The sequence below is a fragment of the Psammomys obesus genome, unplaced genomic scaffold (assembly GCF_907164565.1).
Source record: "Psammomys obesus unplaced genomic scaffold, mPsaObe1.curated_primary_1811, whole genome shotgun sequence".
NCBI lineage: Eukaryota > Metazoa > Chordata > Mammalia > Rodentia > Muridae > Psammomys > Psammomys obesus.
The window spans coordinates 4,345,778-4,360,653 of NW_026588752.1; the positions used below are offsets into that span (position 1 = coordinate 4,345,778).

Genomic DNA, 14,876 nt, shown 5'->3' on the forward strand with positions numbered 1-14,876 from the left:
TTCTTACCCAGCCAGTCTTGAACTGTGGGAATTTTCCAGCCATACCAGTGTTTCCACATGAGGCTATAAAGCTGCCAGCAGTGACATTCCTATCCCATGGAGCCACTTCTATTGTCCCTTTGCATACTAAGTCTTTGCTACCATGAGAGCTCAACTCAAGCTGCCAGCCAGATTGGCTGCCCTCAGGGATGGTCGTGTTCCTGGGCCCAACTTCCACACACCTCAGGGAAAGATGTGGCCATTCCACTCAGAAGCAAAGAGCATCAGAGGAATGGCTTTATTGTCTTCTTCCATCCTCAATTTCACAGAGCTGAGCCAAAGCCCTCATGGGAAAAACAAAGCCATGTGGGGCACAGCCATTCTGAAACCAACCCACAGTTCACACACCAAGAAAGAAAAACCTAACAGAGAAAGTCAACAACCTCCCAGATGAACATCCTTCCTCAAGCTGGATCAGGTTCTGGGTTAAGGGAAGGAGTGATCGATCACCTCCATTGAACAAAACCCCAGACCAGTCCAGGAGCCGTGTACCAAGCAATCAGTTGCCTTAGAAGAGTGGGCTGTAGCTGGGACTCCACCAGTCATGAAGAGAGCCATACAGGACAGTTTGAGCCTTGGGATGGGTGAGAACATCTTCAGCTTGAAAAGCCAGGCCCATGCCACCCCATTGACCAACCTGAGAGGGTAGCTAGGTGCCAGGGACTGCTTGGGACAGTGAAGATGAAGAGCTGCCTGCATGTCCCTTGCAGTCAGAAGGGGTGCAAAACCAAACACTAGAAGGCACACTTCTTGGGAATTCCAGGACCTGTGGGCAGAAACAGCCAAAGGAGGGGCAAGAACCTGCACAGGAACCTCCTCAGGACGAGGTCGGGAGCAGCTTTTCTAGGGCCTTCTTCTGTTTCTCTGTGGCTGAGGCCAAAGCCTCGGCCAGCTTTTCCGAGGGCATCATGTTGAGAACCTTAAGGGCAAACAGGAGCTGATACTTGGCAGTGCTGACGAAGGCGTTGCTCAGGAAGTTAGGAAAGCCTCCTACTCGATCCTTCTGAGTGTACAGTGGGACACGAACAAGGCCCAGCACCTGTGGGACAGACATGAGGTAGGGCTGGGCTCTCCTTATAGAGGCAGGACCCTGCCAGGGTCTGGCCAGGCAAGGCTGGTAGCAGTAAAGCCCCTTCCCGAGCCCCTTCAAGGCCAATACTATGCACCCCCACCCTACCTACCAGCAGGAAGCTCATATACCAGCACCCCATAATCCCTGGCCTCCTCAGGCTAGAGGATCCACAAATCCCAAAGCTTTCACATTACATCTCAGAGGACACTCCCAAACACTACAGTCTCTCTGCTCTGTTCTCAATTTCCCAAGCAGGCCCTGAGCATCCCTTGTTTCCAGTGATCCCATGTCCCACTCCCAGGATTGACAATGGCAGGCAGCAAGGCAACTGTAAACAGCCCTGGGCCCAGAGGCCAGTGCCTCTTCCTACCCAGCATGGCCAGGGTGAGGCCCTTGAGGTGCACATGTTACCCATCGATGCCTTCTGTGATGCCAGAGCCAAACCTCAGGAGCGGGAACGGGGGCGGGCCTCGGGCAGTGGTCCCACCTCCAGGCCGTGGTCCCGCGAGTGCACAGCGCTGATCTCCACAGCATGTAGCTGCTCCAGTGTCAGCTGCCGTGCGTACAGGTGTGCCACCACACGGTGTGGACCCTCGGTCAGGTGTGAGCTCAGGTAGTCAGCTTCAGTAAGGCGCAGGCCGCCCAGGCCCAGGCCCAGCACCCGGTTTAAGCCATCCTCCAGCGACCAGAAGCGCCGGTCCACGAAGCCCCCAGGGAAGCCCAGCAGCCCATCGAAGCGCATCTGCATCTGCAAGGTAAGCCGGGTGAGTACGCGGGGTCCACAGGGTGCCCCAAACCTGTAGTATCCGCCCTGCTAGCCCGCCTAGCGCCTCACCAGCACTGAGAAGCGCATGGGGATACGGCCGAAGAGCTGCCCAGGATTGGCGGCATACAGCATGGCGTGGCAAGAGTGGCTCCAGCCGGGTCCCAAGCGCATTGCTTCCTCCCGGCTGATCTGCTTTAGCTCTGGAACCGTCATGGTCGACATCTTGATGTGCTCCAGGCCCACTGCCCAAATGAGCATGCGCGACCCCGCCCACGACACACGGACCCAATCCACTTGCATCCACGTGCATAGGCCCGCCCCCACCAATCCGGAGGGTCAGGGTTGAATCCAGAAAAGAATGGAGTTCCTGGCTGGGGTCGCGGTAATGGGTGGGGTGAGAGGGTGGAGTTTTTCACCCTCCAAAGCTGCACAAGAGAAGACTACAGAAGACTACAACTCCCAAGACGCACCGCGCGGAAGTAGGAAGTCAGGCTGTCAGAGGGAGGCACACTGAGCATCAAGGTGTGCCAGTCTTAGTCCAGGACATCTTTGCCAGGACAGTGGTAAGTATCAATATCCACCTCATCCCTGAGGGAGCAGATTTTCCCGAGGCTCCACCCGGAGCTTGTGGCTCCATAGCGCATCAAGGTGTGCCAGTCTCAAATCCAGGACATCCCCGAGAGGAGAGCTGGAAGTCTCAATAACCACCTCATCTCTGAGGGAGCAGATTTTCCCCTGAAGCTCAACCTGGAGCTTGTGGCTCCAACTGCCCTGTGACACCACGCCTTTAAAGACTTAAGCGTCTAAGTGACTCCAGCCTAAGTGCCCAGGGACCTGAGCCTTAGCGGCTTTGCCCTTCTCAGGCACATGGCTAGTGCTCAGTAAACATCCGAAGAGCTGGGATAAATGTAAGAACTAGGGGAAAAAAAACAAAAAACAAAAAAACACCTACCTAGAGGCTGAGATCCATCAACTGTTCAGTAGAGGTAAGCCAAATTCCAAGTCTGGCTTCACTCCAGACAAAGCAAGCAACAAAACAATAGCAATAAACCTTTGCCTGTGTTTGGAGGGCGTACTCACTGCCCCTCTCACAAAAGCAAATGAAGGCAACACCAAAATCTGTCAGAAACCATCAGAAGCCACTCAGTGTCCTGTCACCACATCAAGAACCAACTGCCTGCCCACAGTGCTGTGCCAGAACAAAGGCACACACAGAATATTGCTGCATGATTTTATTACTATAAATATACAGTAAAAATGAACCCAAAACTAGCCAATCAGAGTACATCAAATGATAGCACATGTGAATCTGAGACAGGTGACTGTGCAGTCTGTATCTCATCCACCTTTCGAAGTACTGGAACCAGTCTCATGGCCAGAGGCCAGGGTGTTGGCAGGTGAGAAGTGAGGGGTGGGCATGCACATGCTGACTGTGTGCACAAATGTGCACTCAGCAGGACAGAGCAGATGGGTGCAGACAGAGCACTGCTCACAGCTTTACCAGAGACCAGGCTAGCCACTGCTAGGAAGGAACAGAGGCAGAGCCAGAGCTCAAGCAACCCTGAGCCTAAGGGGTGCTCCATGCATTGCTACAGGCTGTCACCTGGGTGAGAGCAGGGCAGCTCCCTGGGCTGAGGCCCCTGTACCTAACCACCGGGGGAGCTGCACTGCCTGGGGCACCTCTGCCCTGGGGCTACCCACGCCTTAGAAACAAAGTAGCACTAGACCCTGCTCCTAAGTGGGCTCTGATAGGAGCCTTAGACAGTAAGGAACACAAAAGAACATTTAACTGGCAATGGATCTGCTAAGAAAAGCTACTCAGGCTCTTCCCTGGCAGGTGTTGAGCAGTGCTACCCTGCAATCAGGAACATCTTCATTTTGGAGGCATGTGAGGAAGTGAGTGAAGCAGGACCTGTAAGGGGTTCTGGATACCAACTACTGCAAATGGCTGTGGTGTTAACACAGTCTTGACTACCCAGGCCTTGCCCATAGCTGCCCCAGCTGCCAGAGGTCACTGGTAGTGAGAGAAGAGTAGGAGGGGACCTGGAGGTTCCAAGAACGGTCACCGATGGTCAGGACAATAAAGTGAAAGCAGCAGTGACAGTGTGGCTGCCTTGGGGAACACACATGGGACAGGCAGACACGTACTGCTTCCTTCATCAACCATAATCTGGGTTTCCCACCTTCCAGAACATTTGTGAGGATGACACTTCACTCCACGGGTTGATTCTCTTCTGCTGGTTTGCTAAGTGCTCAAAGAATCAACCTTGACAGTTGGGGAGAACCCCTCTAGGGTGTATGGCCCATGGAAAAAGCTGCTGTCCTTCATCTTGTACCATTTACAAATATATCGACCATAGAAAAGGTGTGGAGGAACAACCCACTGTGCAATATGATCAAGGTTCACTGTGGCCCCTCAAAGCCCAGTGGGCACATGAGGCGTGCAGACAGGAGAGGCCAGGGTTTTGCTGGGGTCCAGGGAAGCCTCCTGGCAATGTTTGGTATGTCGAGGGCTCTGTGCTGCCAGCTGAGCCAGGCTCTCAGAGTGGGGTCAGCTCAGTAGCTCCAGGCTCAGGACTAGAGCCACTCAGCAGAGGCCAGGGGGCACTGGTGGTGCCAAGGCTGTGTGGCGTCTCCATGGAGGTGGACCATCCTGTAAGTGGGAGCAGAGGATAGAGGGGTTATGAGGGGCTGGTGGTCACGCATCTATTCCCATCAACCCAGAGCCTCATGGGGGAGGACCATCTAGTACCCTCCACCCTCCACATGCCATCTGGCAGGAAGAGTAGATGTAACCTCATAGAAAGCTAGGGACCCTTTCATCATAGGGAATGAGATACATCTGCTCCCGATACCTGGGACAGGTCAGCCCTTGGCACTAGGCAGTAGAGCTGCAGGCACCGGGTAGTTGTAGGCTGCTGGCCCCTGGGTCTCCTGCCCTCAGCAACACAGTCCAGCCAAGAGCTTTATAACTGGGTTAGCTGGAGTTCACCCAGCTCTAGCACAGGGAATGGGGAGCAGATTTTGGAATAAAGCAAGCTGGTACTTGGGCAGCCTGAGCAAGCAGCCACACTGGAGCAGAAGCAGGCCCAGAGCCTGTCTTCCACAGAGGCCTGCTCTGCCTGGTCCCAGATGGCAGCTCTATGGTGCTGTGCAGTGTTATCTCAGGGCAAAGGTTGTTTTCAGGAGCATCGGTGACACAGACAACCCAGTTCTACTCTCTTCTTTAGGAGCTGTGGCTTCAGGACAGGCAATCTGCGATGCACCCCTTAGCTGTGACCTAAGTTCCAATCTAACCCCAACAGCTGCCCCTTCCTCCTACAGAAGTTATAAATAGCACTGTCGATGTTTCAGGAGCACAGCTCAAGGGGAACAAGCAAGTTCTGAGAAACCATGAACCCCACAATCAGAGAAGCAGCACAAGGTCTGGCTCCGTGGCTCATGGGTGAGGGCTGCAGTCTAGAGGTCTGGAGACCAACTAGGTACTTCCCAGACAGGCTGTGTGAACCTGGCTGCCATGGCACCAGGAGAGTCCCTGCCTGTCTGCCTAGTTGACAGGTATGCTTCCGTAACCAGCACTCCAGGGCACCAATCCCACTGGTCCCTAACACTCTGTGGCAGGTTTCAGAGATAGGATAGACAGGTTCCCAGTGGCAATGATAGTCTCAAGACAGAAAAGCTCAGCAGTCCACAAGAAAGCTGTATTTCAGATAAGAGGCCAGAGGTCACAGTGACAAGTGAAGGAGAATATGAAGAATGCCCTCTGCACAGGAATTAAGAGACAAGGTTTCTCTTTGTAGCCCTGGCTGTCCTGCAGCTCCCTCTCCAGACCACGATGGCCTGGAACTCAAAGGTCCATCTGCTTCTGCCTCCCAAGTGCTGGGATTAAAGGTATGTACTACCATGCCTGACATTATATTTTTTTAATGTGTTTTTTTTTTTAATTTTCATTTTATGTGTAAGTGTTTTTCCTACATGTGTCTCTGTGCAACAGTTACATGCCTGGTGCCCAAAAAGGCCAGAAGAGGGTGTCCAGTCCCTTGGAATTAGAGTTACAGATGGTTGTCAGCTGCTGTGGGTACTGGAACTCAAACCAGGGTGTTTTTGAAGAACAGCCAGTGCTCTTAACCATTGACCTTTCTCTCGGGCCCCATAGAACATAACAGACCTGGGAGGACACATCTGTCTCACAGTCTAGCACACTGATGGGAAGGATAGGCGATCTAGGGCCTCCCATGGCCAGTGCAAATTTGAACTACTGCTTAAAACCACAACTGCAACAGACAAAGGAGGAATGTATATCAAAAGCTTGTTCGGGCTACAGAACAAGTTCAAGGCCAGCCTGGGGAACTTATTAAGATCCTGTCTCAAAAAGTAAAGAGGGCTGGAGATATATTCAATGGTTGAGAATCTTCCTAGGTCCAATCCTAGTACTGAATTTTGTCCTTAAAAGCTACAGTCAGACTACTGTGTGCAGCCTACAGGATGTTACTGCACATGCTCCTAGGGTTCCCTGATCCTCGAACTCCTTCCCCTACCAGGGACAGTTACTCCAGAAGCCTGCACTGAGTCACCACTGTTCAAGGGACCCTACATTATCACTTTAGAAGAGCCTGAATGGGCACCTGTCCAGATGGAAGACCCCTGGCTCCAAAGCCAGGAACGCCAGGAGGCCACCTTTTAGACAAAAAGGTGCAGCAACCATCGGTGGCTCTGGATTCTGAATTCAGAAAAGCCCCTCAGAGGATTGGGCTCTTCTCTGCAGATGTACCCAGCCAAGCCACCAGAAGTGTGGAGAAAAGGTCACGTACCAGCTTACTCCTCTATACCAACAGAGCACGACTCAGGACCCAGGGCTGTGCAGAGAGGAGGGAAAGACAGATGGAGCTCAGTTAGCAGAAAGATACAGACTTTAGGGTCAGGGGTGGGAACTATCTGGAAACAGACTCCCCACACCTCACTTGCTGCAACCAAGAAATAAGAACCACCAGGATAGACCTTTCTAATAAACTTTCTAATAAAAAACTAAACTAACAACTTTCTAATAAAAAGAGACATGTGGCTGTGTGAAGGCAACAGGCTATGGAGGCCAGGCTATTGGACGATGGAGAGGCCCTGGCAGAGGCACCTAATTTTTCACTGTTTCACCTAGGTTTTCCACTGCTTTGCTTCTTCCATCTCCAAGGGACCTGGATTCAGTGACTTCAGCTGCAGCTAGAGGACAGTGGTGCAACTGTCAGAATGTAAAGACGCCAGCTGCATGTATGTTCCTCACAAAGAGAAGATGCAGCCTTCTCAAACAGAAGCCAGCAGAAGAGATAGGCCATTGTGCGAGTGAGGAATACACACAGGTGTGTACAACTGCCACATACCCTGTTTCCACCCTCCAGTGCTGACACGCATTATGGCTCTTACAGGATGTGCAGGATAGCAACCTGCGATCCTGCCATGGAGCAGGCCTGTATAATGGTTCTCAGAGTGGGGCTAGGATCCAAAGCAGTCCCTGGGCAGAGCTGGCCAAGAACAGCTCTTCTCCAACTCTGCACACAGATCCAGCCTCCCTATCTCTGACCTCCTCCCACTTGGTGGACCTAAACAAGCTTAGACCCTTGCCTACGTTGTTTCTGCGGCCAGTGCTGATGTGCTGCAGGCCCTCAGGGCCACCTGCAGGAGCCAAGCTCACACTGGTGACTCAAGAGGCCCACGGACCTCTCCTGACTCCCTGTGAGCCAAATTAACAAAAAGGATGGATACTTGAGGTGCTTCCAAGAACATCCCAGAATCGTGTTCTTTTAGGATGTGCTAGTTCTAAACATGCTTCACCTATGGGTTTGTTTTGAAAAGGCCATAGTATGATCTAGTAAGATACAACATAGTGATCTAGTAAGTGTTCTAGCAAGACAGCTGCTCTCCCACAGAGGATGACCAGATGACCCCTGTATCCTAGTCAGCTTCTATGGGTCACTTCACACCCAGAAGACAGGGACAGATGGAGGCCCTTTCCACCAAAGGATGTCACAATCCCCCAATACCAAGCAGCCCTGAAAAAGTGAGCAACACTGGCCTCAGGGTCAAGCAGGGGCAAAAGAGTTTCCCTGCCATGTGGGAGCAGCTCCTTAAGTAGCTGCTTCTAAGAAGCGGTCTTAGCCTGGAGGGGACAGAACTCCACAAGGAGATCAACTGAACCAAAAAATCTGGGTCCAAAGGGGTCCTGCAGAGACTGATCCTCCAACCAAGGACCATGAATGGTCCCCTGCTCAGATGTAGCCCATAGCAGCTCAGTCTCCAACTGGGTTCCCTAGAAAGGGGAATAGGGGTTGTCTCTGACATGAACTCAGTGGCTGGCTCTTTGATCACTTCCCCCTTGGGGGTGCAGCCTTGCAGAGGAAGATGGTGTAGCCAATCCTGATGAGACCTGATAGGCTAGGGTCAGATTGAAGGGGAGGAGGACCTCCCCTATCAGTGAACTAGGGAAGTACATGGGAGGAGGGAGAGGGAAGGAGGGGGCTAACAGCTGGGATACAAGTGAATAAATTGTAATAAACAAACAAACAAACAAACAAACATAAATAAATAAATAGAAATTTTAAAAGAACTGGTCTTAGAAGGTGTGATGGCTGTTTATCCGAATTCCCAAAGACCAGAACTGTTGTAAGTCTGAGAGACCCATTTTACCCCAGATTTGGAGCCCCAGGTGTGAAGCTAAAGACTTTATCCCAGCAGAGCAGAGACAGGAGGAAATAAGCGACAGCCTGTGCTTGAACCTCCGAAAAAGAACATCAAGCCCCTGGCCCACTGCCAGTGGCCCGAAAGGGCATCCCACACTAAGCCAGCCCTCTGGCCTGATCAGGAATGTGCTGCTGTATGCCTGGACAGCAGCCCAGGTCAGCCCCAGGCCCATGTCTCTTTGGCATGGGCCACAGAGGAAAGAAGACTGTAATTTCAGCAGAACTAGACTGGTTTCCCTGGGCCTCAGCAGACAGCTGACAGAGAAAGGACTCTGTCCTTCTGCCAGCAGTTTGTCTTGCCTTCCTCGGGCCAACTTCACCTAGAGTGGTAAAGAACCCTAGAAAGCCAGCAGGCAGACTAAGCCTGGCCCGACTCTGCTGTGGAAATTAGCAAAGTATTGCTTAGAGCCAGAGAGAGGACCTGGGCTCTGAAGTGATATAATAGGTCTCCAAGACTCCCCTTTCCGTTCCCTTCCCTCCCCTCTGGGACAAAGGCCAGCTCTACCCAAATGTCCCTACAGCACTTGGTGTTACCTGGTAGGTAGATGTCAGCAGGAGGGACTGGCTGGCTGCAACCATGGTGCTGTGGACTGCCATCCTGCAGGACATCATCAATAGAGGGTACTCGGCTCCCTGTAGCAAGTAGAGCAAGATTAGGACACACAGGTAAGGACATGTCTTTGTGGTCCACTCTGACCCCATACACTCCAAGGACCACAATGGTGGGCATATACATGAGGTGGGAAGTTTTGTTTTGTTTCAAAGCCAGTGTGGTTGATGCCAACTGGTAGCTGTCCTTTGCTCTTCCTTGTAGCTGGACAGTCAGGAGTGGTCCTATTACCCCAAGTGGTGGTGAGTTGCAAAGCAACTTTCTGAAGCAGACCTGAGGACCATGGCTAACTTTGCCTCACACATGTCCTCCCTAGGTGGGAAACTAAGGCCTTGCTTGAGGCAGTGGACAGAAATACATGGCCAGGCTAGAGAGGCTGAAGTGACAGCACACTGCTCCTAGAGGGTGCCACCCCACTCACACCCAGGGCTGCAGATTCCTGCAGGTGGGCCTCACATGGAGGAGGGGGACTCTCGGCAGAATGCAGGGTACAACAGAGCAGCTGCAATTACATGGTGGCTGGGGTGGGGAGAATCACCATTCTATGGGCCTCACTGCTAGTTAGAGCCATGTCACAGTCAAGTGGCCTTGGGCCTCCCCTAGATGCCAGCCTTGAACCTTGCTTTACTTTTCTGTCCAGCACTAACATGGCAAGGACCAAGCAGAGGCTTGAGGGTCTCCTTACCACCCTACATGACCAGCAAGAGGGGTGGGGGAGCCCAAGCTTCCTAGGCTACCCACTAAGCTCTTCAGCATAAGGAGGTAATTAAGGAGATATCAGCTATCCTCAATTCATCAGGAAAAGAGATAGCCAGCCAACTCTAAAAGATACCAGGACAAATAACTCCCACACATGGGCAGGCTTTTCTGGACACACTTGGAGAGCTAGCCAGCAACACAATGCCCTTACCATTCTGCACACTGACTGTCCAGGTTCCTGAAGGCAAGAGCCAGGGGGAATGCCCCTAGCCAGGACCCAAAGCATGCCAAGGACTCACTCAGGGCCAGGCCTGGGAGATGGGGCTTACCTTGCTTTATGACAGGCTCATCCACCTCTTCTGTTCCAAAACTCTAGGAAACAAAGAAGAAAGGCCTCTGCTTCAAACATCTCAAGCCTAAAGGGACAAATTCCTGAGCCTACGTTGAGAGCAGTGGGCAACAGATGCCACCCAGGACACAAGGACGTCACTGGAAGGCAGGTTTCACATGTGGCCTTGTTTATAAGCCCTCAAAGTGACTCCACCACAGGGCACCCGAGCCCGTAGTCAAGGACACTGATTTGTCTGGCTGTGGCACCAGTATGCCAGTGTCTAGAGGGTTAGGGAGAGGTCAGAATCAGTGAGGGAGGCCTGGAGAAGGCTGGCCAGGGCCTCACCAGAAGCAAGCCTCACCTCAGGGGAGCTGCTTTCCCGAAGCGCCAGCTCCACACCGCTTGGTGGGAGAGGAGTGTCAGAGTCCTCCGAGAGTTTCTCCTCATCCTCCTCATGGATGGGGGATGATGGAGACCGCAGGGTGCTGGGGAAAGGAGGGAAGCAGGGTTGTAGGATGGCTAGATGAGGAATGCAACCCTACAGAAAGCCTAACGGACCAGCAGCCTTTGCATATACACCTGGAGGCATATAAGAAAGGCCCCTGGGGAGGGGGTGGCATCTTTGCAAAGATTCAAAAGTAAGCCTGCTCAGTAGAGGTTCCCAAGGGAGAAGTGTGCGTTAGCACAGACCCAAACAACCAGAAAGATGGGCCTGCCCAACAGCCTCATGCCCTCCAAGGACTGGAGATAGCCCGGCATTAGGAGAAGAGACATGGAGCCCATGACAAACAGCAGAAGGGACTGTGGGTCTCGAGTTGTTCTGCCATGTGCACAGCAGCCTAGGCAGCTTGCAGAAGACATAGCTTTCTTATACTTTTGTCCTTGAGGGAGTCAGCACAGCAAGACTGGCCAGCTACCCCATGTTAGTCTCTGAGGAAGCAAGACCTGCTCTTGGCCAGCCTGAGGAGTGTGGTACCTGAGAGGCCCCTTGTGATGTTGGGGATGAAGCTGTGAAGCTCTACAGTGGGGCACTGGCCTGGCATGCACACAGCCCTCCAGAAACACAGATACACAAAACCCATCCCAGACAGAAGAAGAATGTCTAGGGAACACAGAACCTCAAAAAGTTGTACTCTAGATACCAACTCATCCAATCACTAAATTAATTCAAGGCTGTTTGCACAAGAAAAACAGCTTGAGTGATGGTACATGTTTGTAATCCCAGCACTTGGGAGGTAAAGGCGGAGAATCAGGGGCTCTAGGTCAGCCAGCCTAGGTTGCAATGAGAGCATCTCAGAAGAATCAAAAAGAATACGGGTGCCAGGTGGTGGTGCACACCTTTAAGGCCAGCACTCCAGAGGCAGAGGCAGGCAGAGCTCTGAATTCAAGAACAGCCTAGTCTACAGAGGGAGATCCAGGGCAGCCAAGGCTACATAGAGAAACCCTATCTTGAAAAAAACCCAACCAACCAAACAAACAAACAAAAATCTGATGTCATACTTAGGAAAATTGATAAAACTAGAGATTATGTTAAAAAACAAAAAAATAAGCCAGACTCAACTCTCTCATACACAAAAATCGAGATTTAAAAATAAGTATATTAACATATAGGACATGAAAGCAAAGGGGACTATGTGGAGAAGTAGTGGCCAGAAAGGGGTAGTGACAATGAAGGGTAATAAAAATGATATACAATGAGGCTACTTAGAGAGTGTATGGGGCCAGTATGGGGTGTGTGGGAGGTGTATGGGCACAGTAATGATATAGATGTATGAAATGTCATACTGATTACCATTATTTTGTATGCTATCTAAAATAATATTAACAGAAAAAAAGGGACAACCTAGCAAAAAATATCCATTTAAGTTCTAATGCTATTATAAAAGCAATGGTTACAGCCTGTTAAGAGAAAGCCACGGCCATCAAATGAACAGATAGAGAAGCAGTGGAAAGAGCTGTTGCTCAAAACCTGTAAGGGAGCACACATCTGGCTCAGGAGACATAGGTGGCAGCAGCAGCAAGGTATGCTGGTTAGTTTTGTCAACTTGATACAATCTAAGGTCATCAGAGAATAGAGAGCTTATTAAAAATTTATTAAAAAAATGCCTCCATAAGATTGGGCTGTAGGCAAGCCTGAAAGGCTTTTTCTTAATTAATGATTGTTGGGGAGTCCATTGCAGGCAGTGGTCCCTGGGCTGGTGGTCCTGTGGTCCTATGATAGCACGCTGAGAAAACCATGAGGAGCAGGCCAGCAAGCAGCACTCCTCATGGCCTCTGCAATGGTTCCTCCCTCTGGGTTCCTGCCTTGTGCAGTAAGATGTGGAAGTGTAAGCCAAATAACCCCTTTTCTCCCCAACTAGCTTTTCATCATGGTGTTTCATCACAGCAACAGGAACCCTAATTAGGGCACAAGTTATACCTGCTTCACACCTCAGCATCCCGGCTGTCACTGATGGTTCTTTGGTAAGATACACTTATATGACCAGCCACCAAAAATGCCAAGATTCAAATCAGCTCCCTAGGCAGGGACATGGCACAGGCCTGCACAATTTACTGACAGCAAGCAGCTGGTATAGCTTGGGGCCTTGAGAACACTTGGAGCCTCAGCCCAGAACCTTCCCTAATGTACTCTTTGCTCTGTGTTGCTGGCTTTGACCAACTATGGCATAGTCTAACCTGCTGCTGGGCCTTTTGAATCCCGTGATCAAGGAACAAAATTTACAGAACTGAAGTTCTGTAAAAGCAGAGGAATGTTGCAAGTCTCGCATGCATACATGGCAGACCTCCCCACTCCCCACATGTACGCCCTCTTTCACTCAATGTGCAGACGCACCTCACCAAGCAAGACTGCACACTGGCCTCACCTGTCTGGAGACTTGCTTTGTGGCTTGCCCTTCTGTAGGCCACTTTCTATGATTCGATCGAGTCCAGCGAGAGGACAGCTGGCCTGGGAAAGACCGTCTGAGATGCCTGAGTAGGTGATTTCTTCATAGAGGGGGGCTGATGGGACAGCCGGGGAGACAGCTCGTAGACCATTGAGTGCTTCAAGCAAGGAGATGGGCTCATAGCCAGGTGGAACACTGTCAGAACTCTGTGGGGACAAAGCCAAGTAAGGAGGGACCAGACACAGCCATGAAGCCCCAGAAGTGGGACATTCTCCTCCCCAGACCTGCTTTGCTGACTGCTTTGACCATGCCACCTTCCAAGCACTTAAGCCCCTTGTCAAAAACTACCTTGCAGAGTAGACGCCATCCTGCTCAGGATTCCCTTGGCTATCAGCTCCAGAACACACCCCAATACCCAGATGTCCAGAATGATCATCTGGGGCTGCAAAAGCCACTGACCCCATCATTGCCAAGCCCCTACATGGCTTGCTGTTTCCACCTTGCAGGAGTAGAAAGTGTGAGGGGTTAGTGACAGCAAGAGAACTCAGGAGCAGGCAGAGCAGAGCCATGCCAGAGGCAGGAGAACCTAGACCAGGGGAAGTATGGCCTCCAGGGACCCCAAGCAGGGTGGCAGTGGGGGTGTGGGTGGGTGCTAGCTACTGCAGCCACACCTCGGGAGTAGATGGCTTTGGCAGAGGTAAGGGAGCAGGAATGTGCCCAGCTTCTGGGGAATAGCAGTCAGGCCATGGAGTGCTGCAGAACTGCTGGACTGCTTCCACAGGCTCTCACAAACCAAGCAGAGGGGCAGTGCTCATAAGTGCTTCCTACGAAGCTCTGGCCTGCCCACCTCAGACCCTGTGAACAGGAGAAGGGAGCAGCACCCCTGGAGAACACTGTGTGCACCAGGCTGGTGCTGGTCCTCTGGCTAACTCTCACCTATTCCCACCTGCCTTCAACTTAAAGGTGAAGAACTGATCCCCACCCCACACCCTCTACAGAAGACAAACTCATCACTCCCCGAGTGGACATGTCAGTGAGACTCCAAGAAGAGGTCTGGCCTGGCTACTACCTGACTTCTGCTCTCCCTGTCTGACCCCTGGGGTGCAGGGAAAACGTCAGAAAACCAGAGTCCTCGGCCCAAAGAGCCAAACTTCAAGGGACAGCCAGCCAGGATGCAAGATGAATGAGCATGCAGGGAATCCATGTGCAAAAAGGAGCAGCGGCATCAGTTCCACCTTCAACATCCCTACCACTGCCAGCAAGAAAAAAAAGGGAAACAGGGCGCTCAGGAGCTCCAGCGGGCAAAGCTGCGAAGGAGGGCTGTGCCTGGGGCTGGCTACCACCTGGCACCAACACCAAAGAACTGGCTTTGTGCCAACAGACCTTCTGCTTTGCTTGTTCCACAAAACTCCCTTCCTGGACTGGGAGGCCAGGACTAGGGAGAGTGGATTTGACAAAGTGTGTTAAACATATTAGCCTGGGGTTAAAATGACTTCCCATACTTGTTGGTTTAAAAATAAGGGTCGGGGCAAAAACCAAAGCTATATGACCAAACACACTTACTGTTTCCCTTTTAGGTTTCTTGCTGGCCAGGGAGGCAGGGTGCGACTTTGATTTTTTAAAGGGACACTGTCAAAATAAAAATCACATGATTTACAACTTCTACCTCCACTTGGCATGCGGACTGGTGGGGCGAGGCAGGCCTCTGGTTTACTGCCCTCCATGCACACCCAGCAACTCCAAAAC

General features: G+C 51.7%; 2 protein-coding genes across 10 annotated transcripts in view; both read right to left on the reverse strand.

The window, feature by feature from the left end:
* Positions 1–256: 256 nt before the first annotated feature.
* On the reverse strand, positions 257–2,212 carry Nudt16l1 (nudix hydrolase 16 like 1). The gene is made up of 3 exons (XM_055604461.1): positions 1,947–2,212; positions 1,599–1,859; positions 257–1,078 (listed from the first exon to the last, which is right to left on the reverse strand). The coding sequence occupies exons 1-3, from the start codon at positions 2,175–2,177 to the stop codon at positions 857–859; spliced, it is 714 nt and encodes a 237-aa protein (XP_055460436.1). The 5' UTR covers positions 2,178–2,212; the 3' UTR covers positions 257–856.
* Positions 2,213–3,094: 882 nt separating this feature from the next.
* The window catches only part of Mgrn1 (mahogunin ring finger 1), a 55,374-nt gene continuing 43,592 nt past the window's right edge, over positions 3,095–14,876 (reverse strand). For 3 of the 9 annotated variants that reach the window (XM_055604457.1, XM_055604450.1, XM_055604451.1), the window contains exons 12-17: positions 14,694–14,759; positions 13,110–13,336; positions 10,607–10,730; positions 10,244–10,286; positions 9,140–9,238; positions 3,095–4,530 (exon numbers count right to left, since the gene is read on the reverse strand). In XM_055604457.1, the coding sequence (XP_055460432.1) occupies positions 4,418–4,530; positions 9,140–9,238; positions 10,244–10,286; positions 10,607–10,730; positions 13,110–13,336; positions 14,694–14,759 (672 nt within the window). In that variant the 3' untranslated portion in view covers positions 3,095–4,417. Of the gene's footprint in view, positions 4,531–6,688; positions 6,734–9,139; positions 9,239–10,243; positions 10,287–10,606; positions 10,731–13,109; positions 13,337–14,693; positions 14,760–14,876 lie in introns of all 9 variants that reach the window. The other 6 variants (XM_055604456.1, XM_055604455.1, XM_055604460.1 and 3 more) reach the window with 3 other exon arrangements.

Coding starts and splice junctions, on each gene's coding strand:
- Nudt16l1 (XM_055604461.1), bottom strand. CDS start 2,177: ATGCAAGTGGATTGGGTCCGTGTGTCGTGGGCGGGGTCGCGCATGCTC. Junction 1,860..1,946: donor CCATGCGCTTCTCAGTGCTG/GTGAGGCGCTAG, acceptor CTTACCTTGCAG/ATGCAGATGCGCTTCGATGG. Junction 1,079..1,598: donor CGCGGGACCACGGCCTGGAG/GTGGGACCACTG, acceptor TCTGTCCCACAG/GTGCTGGGCCTTGTTCGTGT.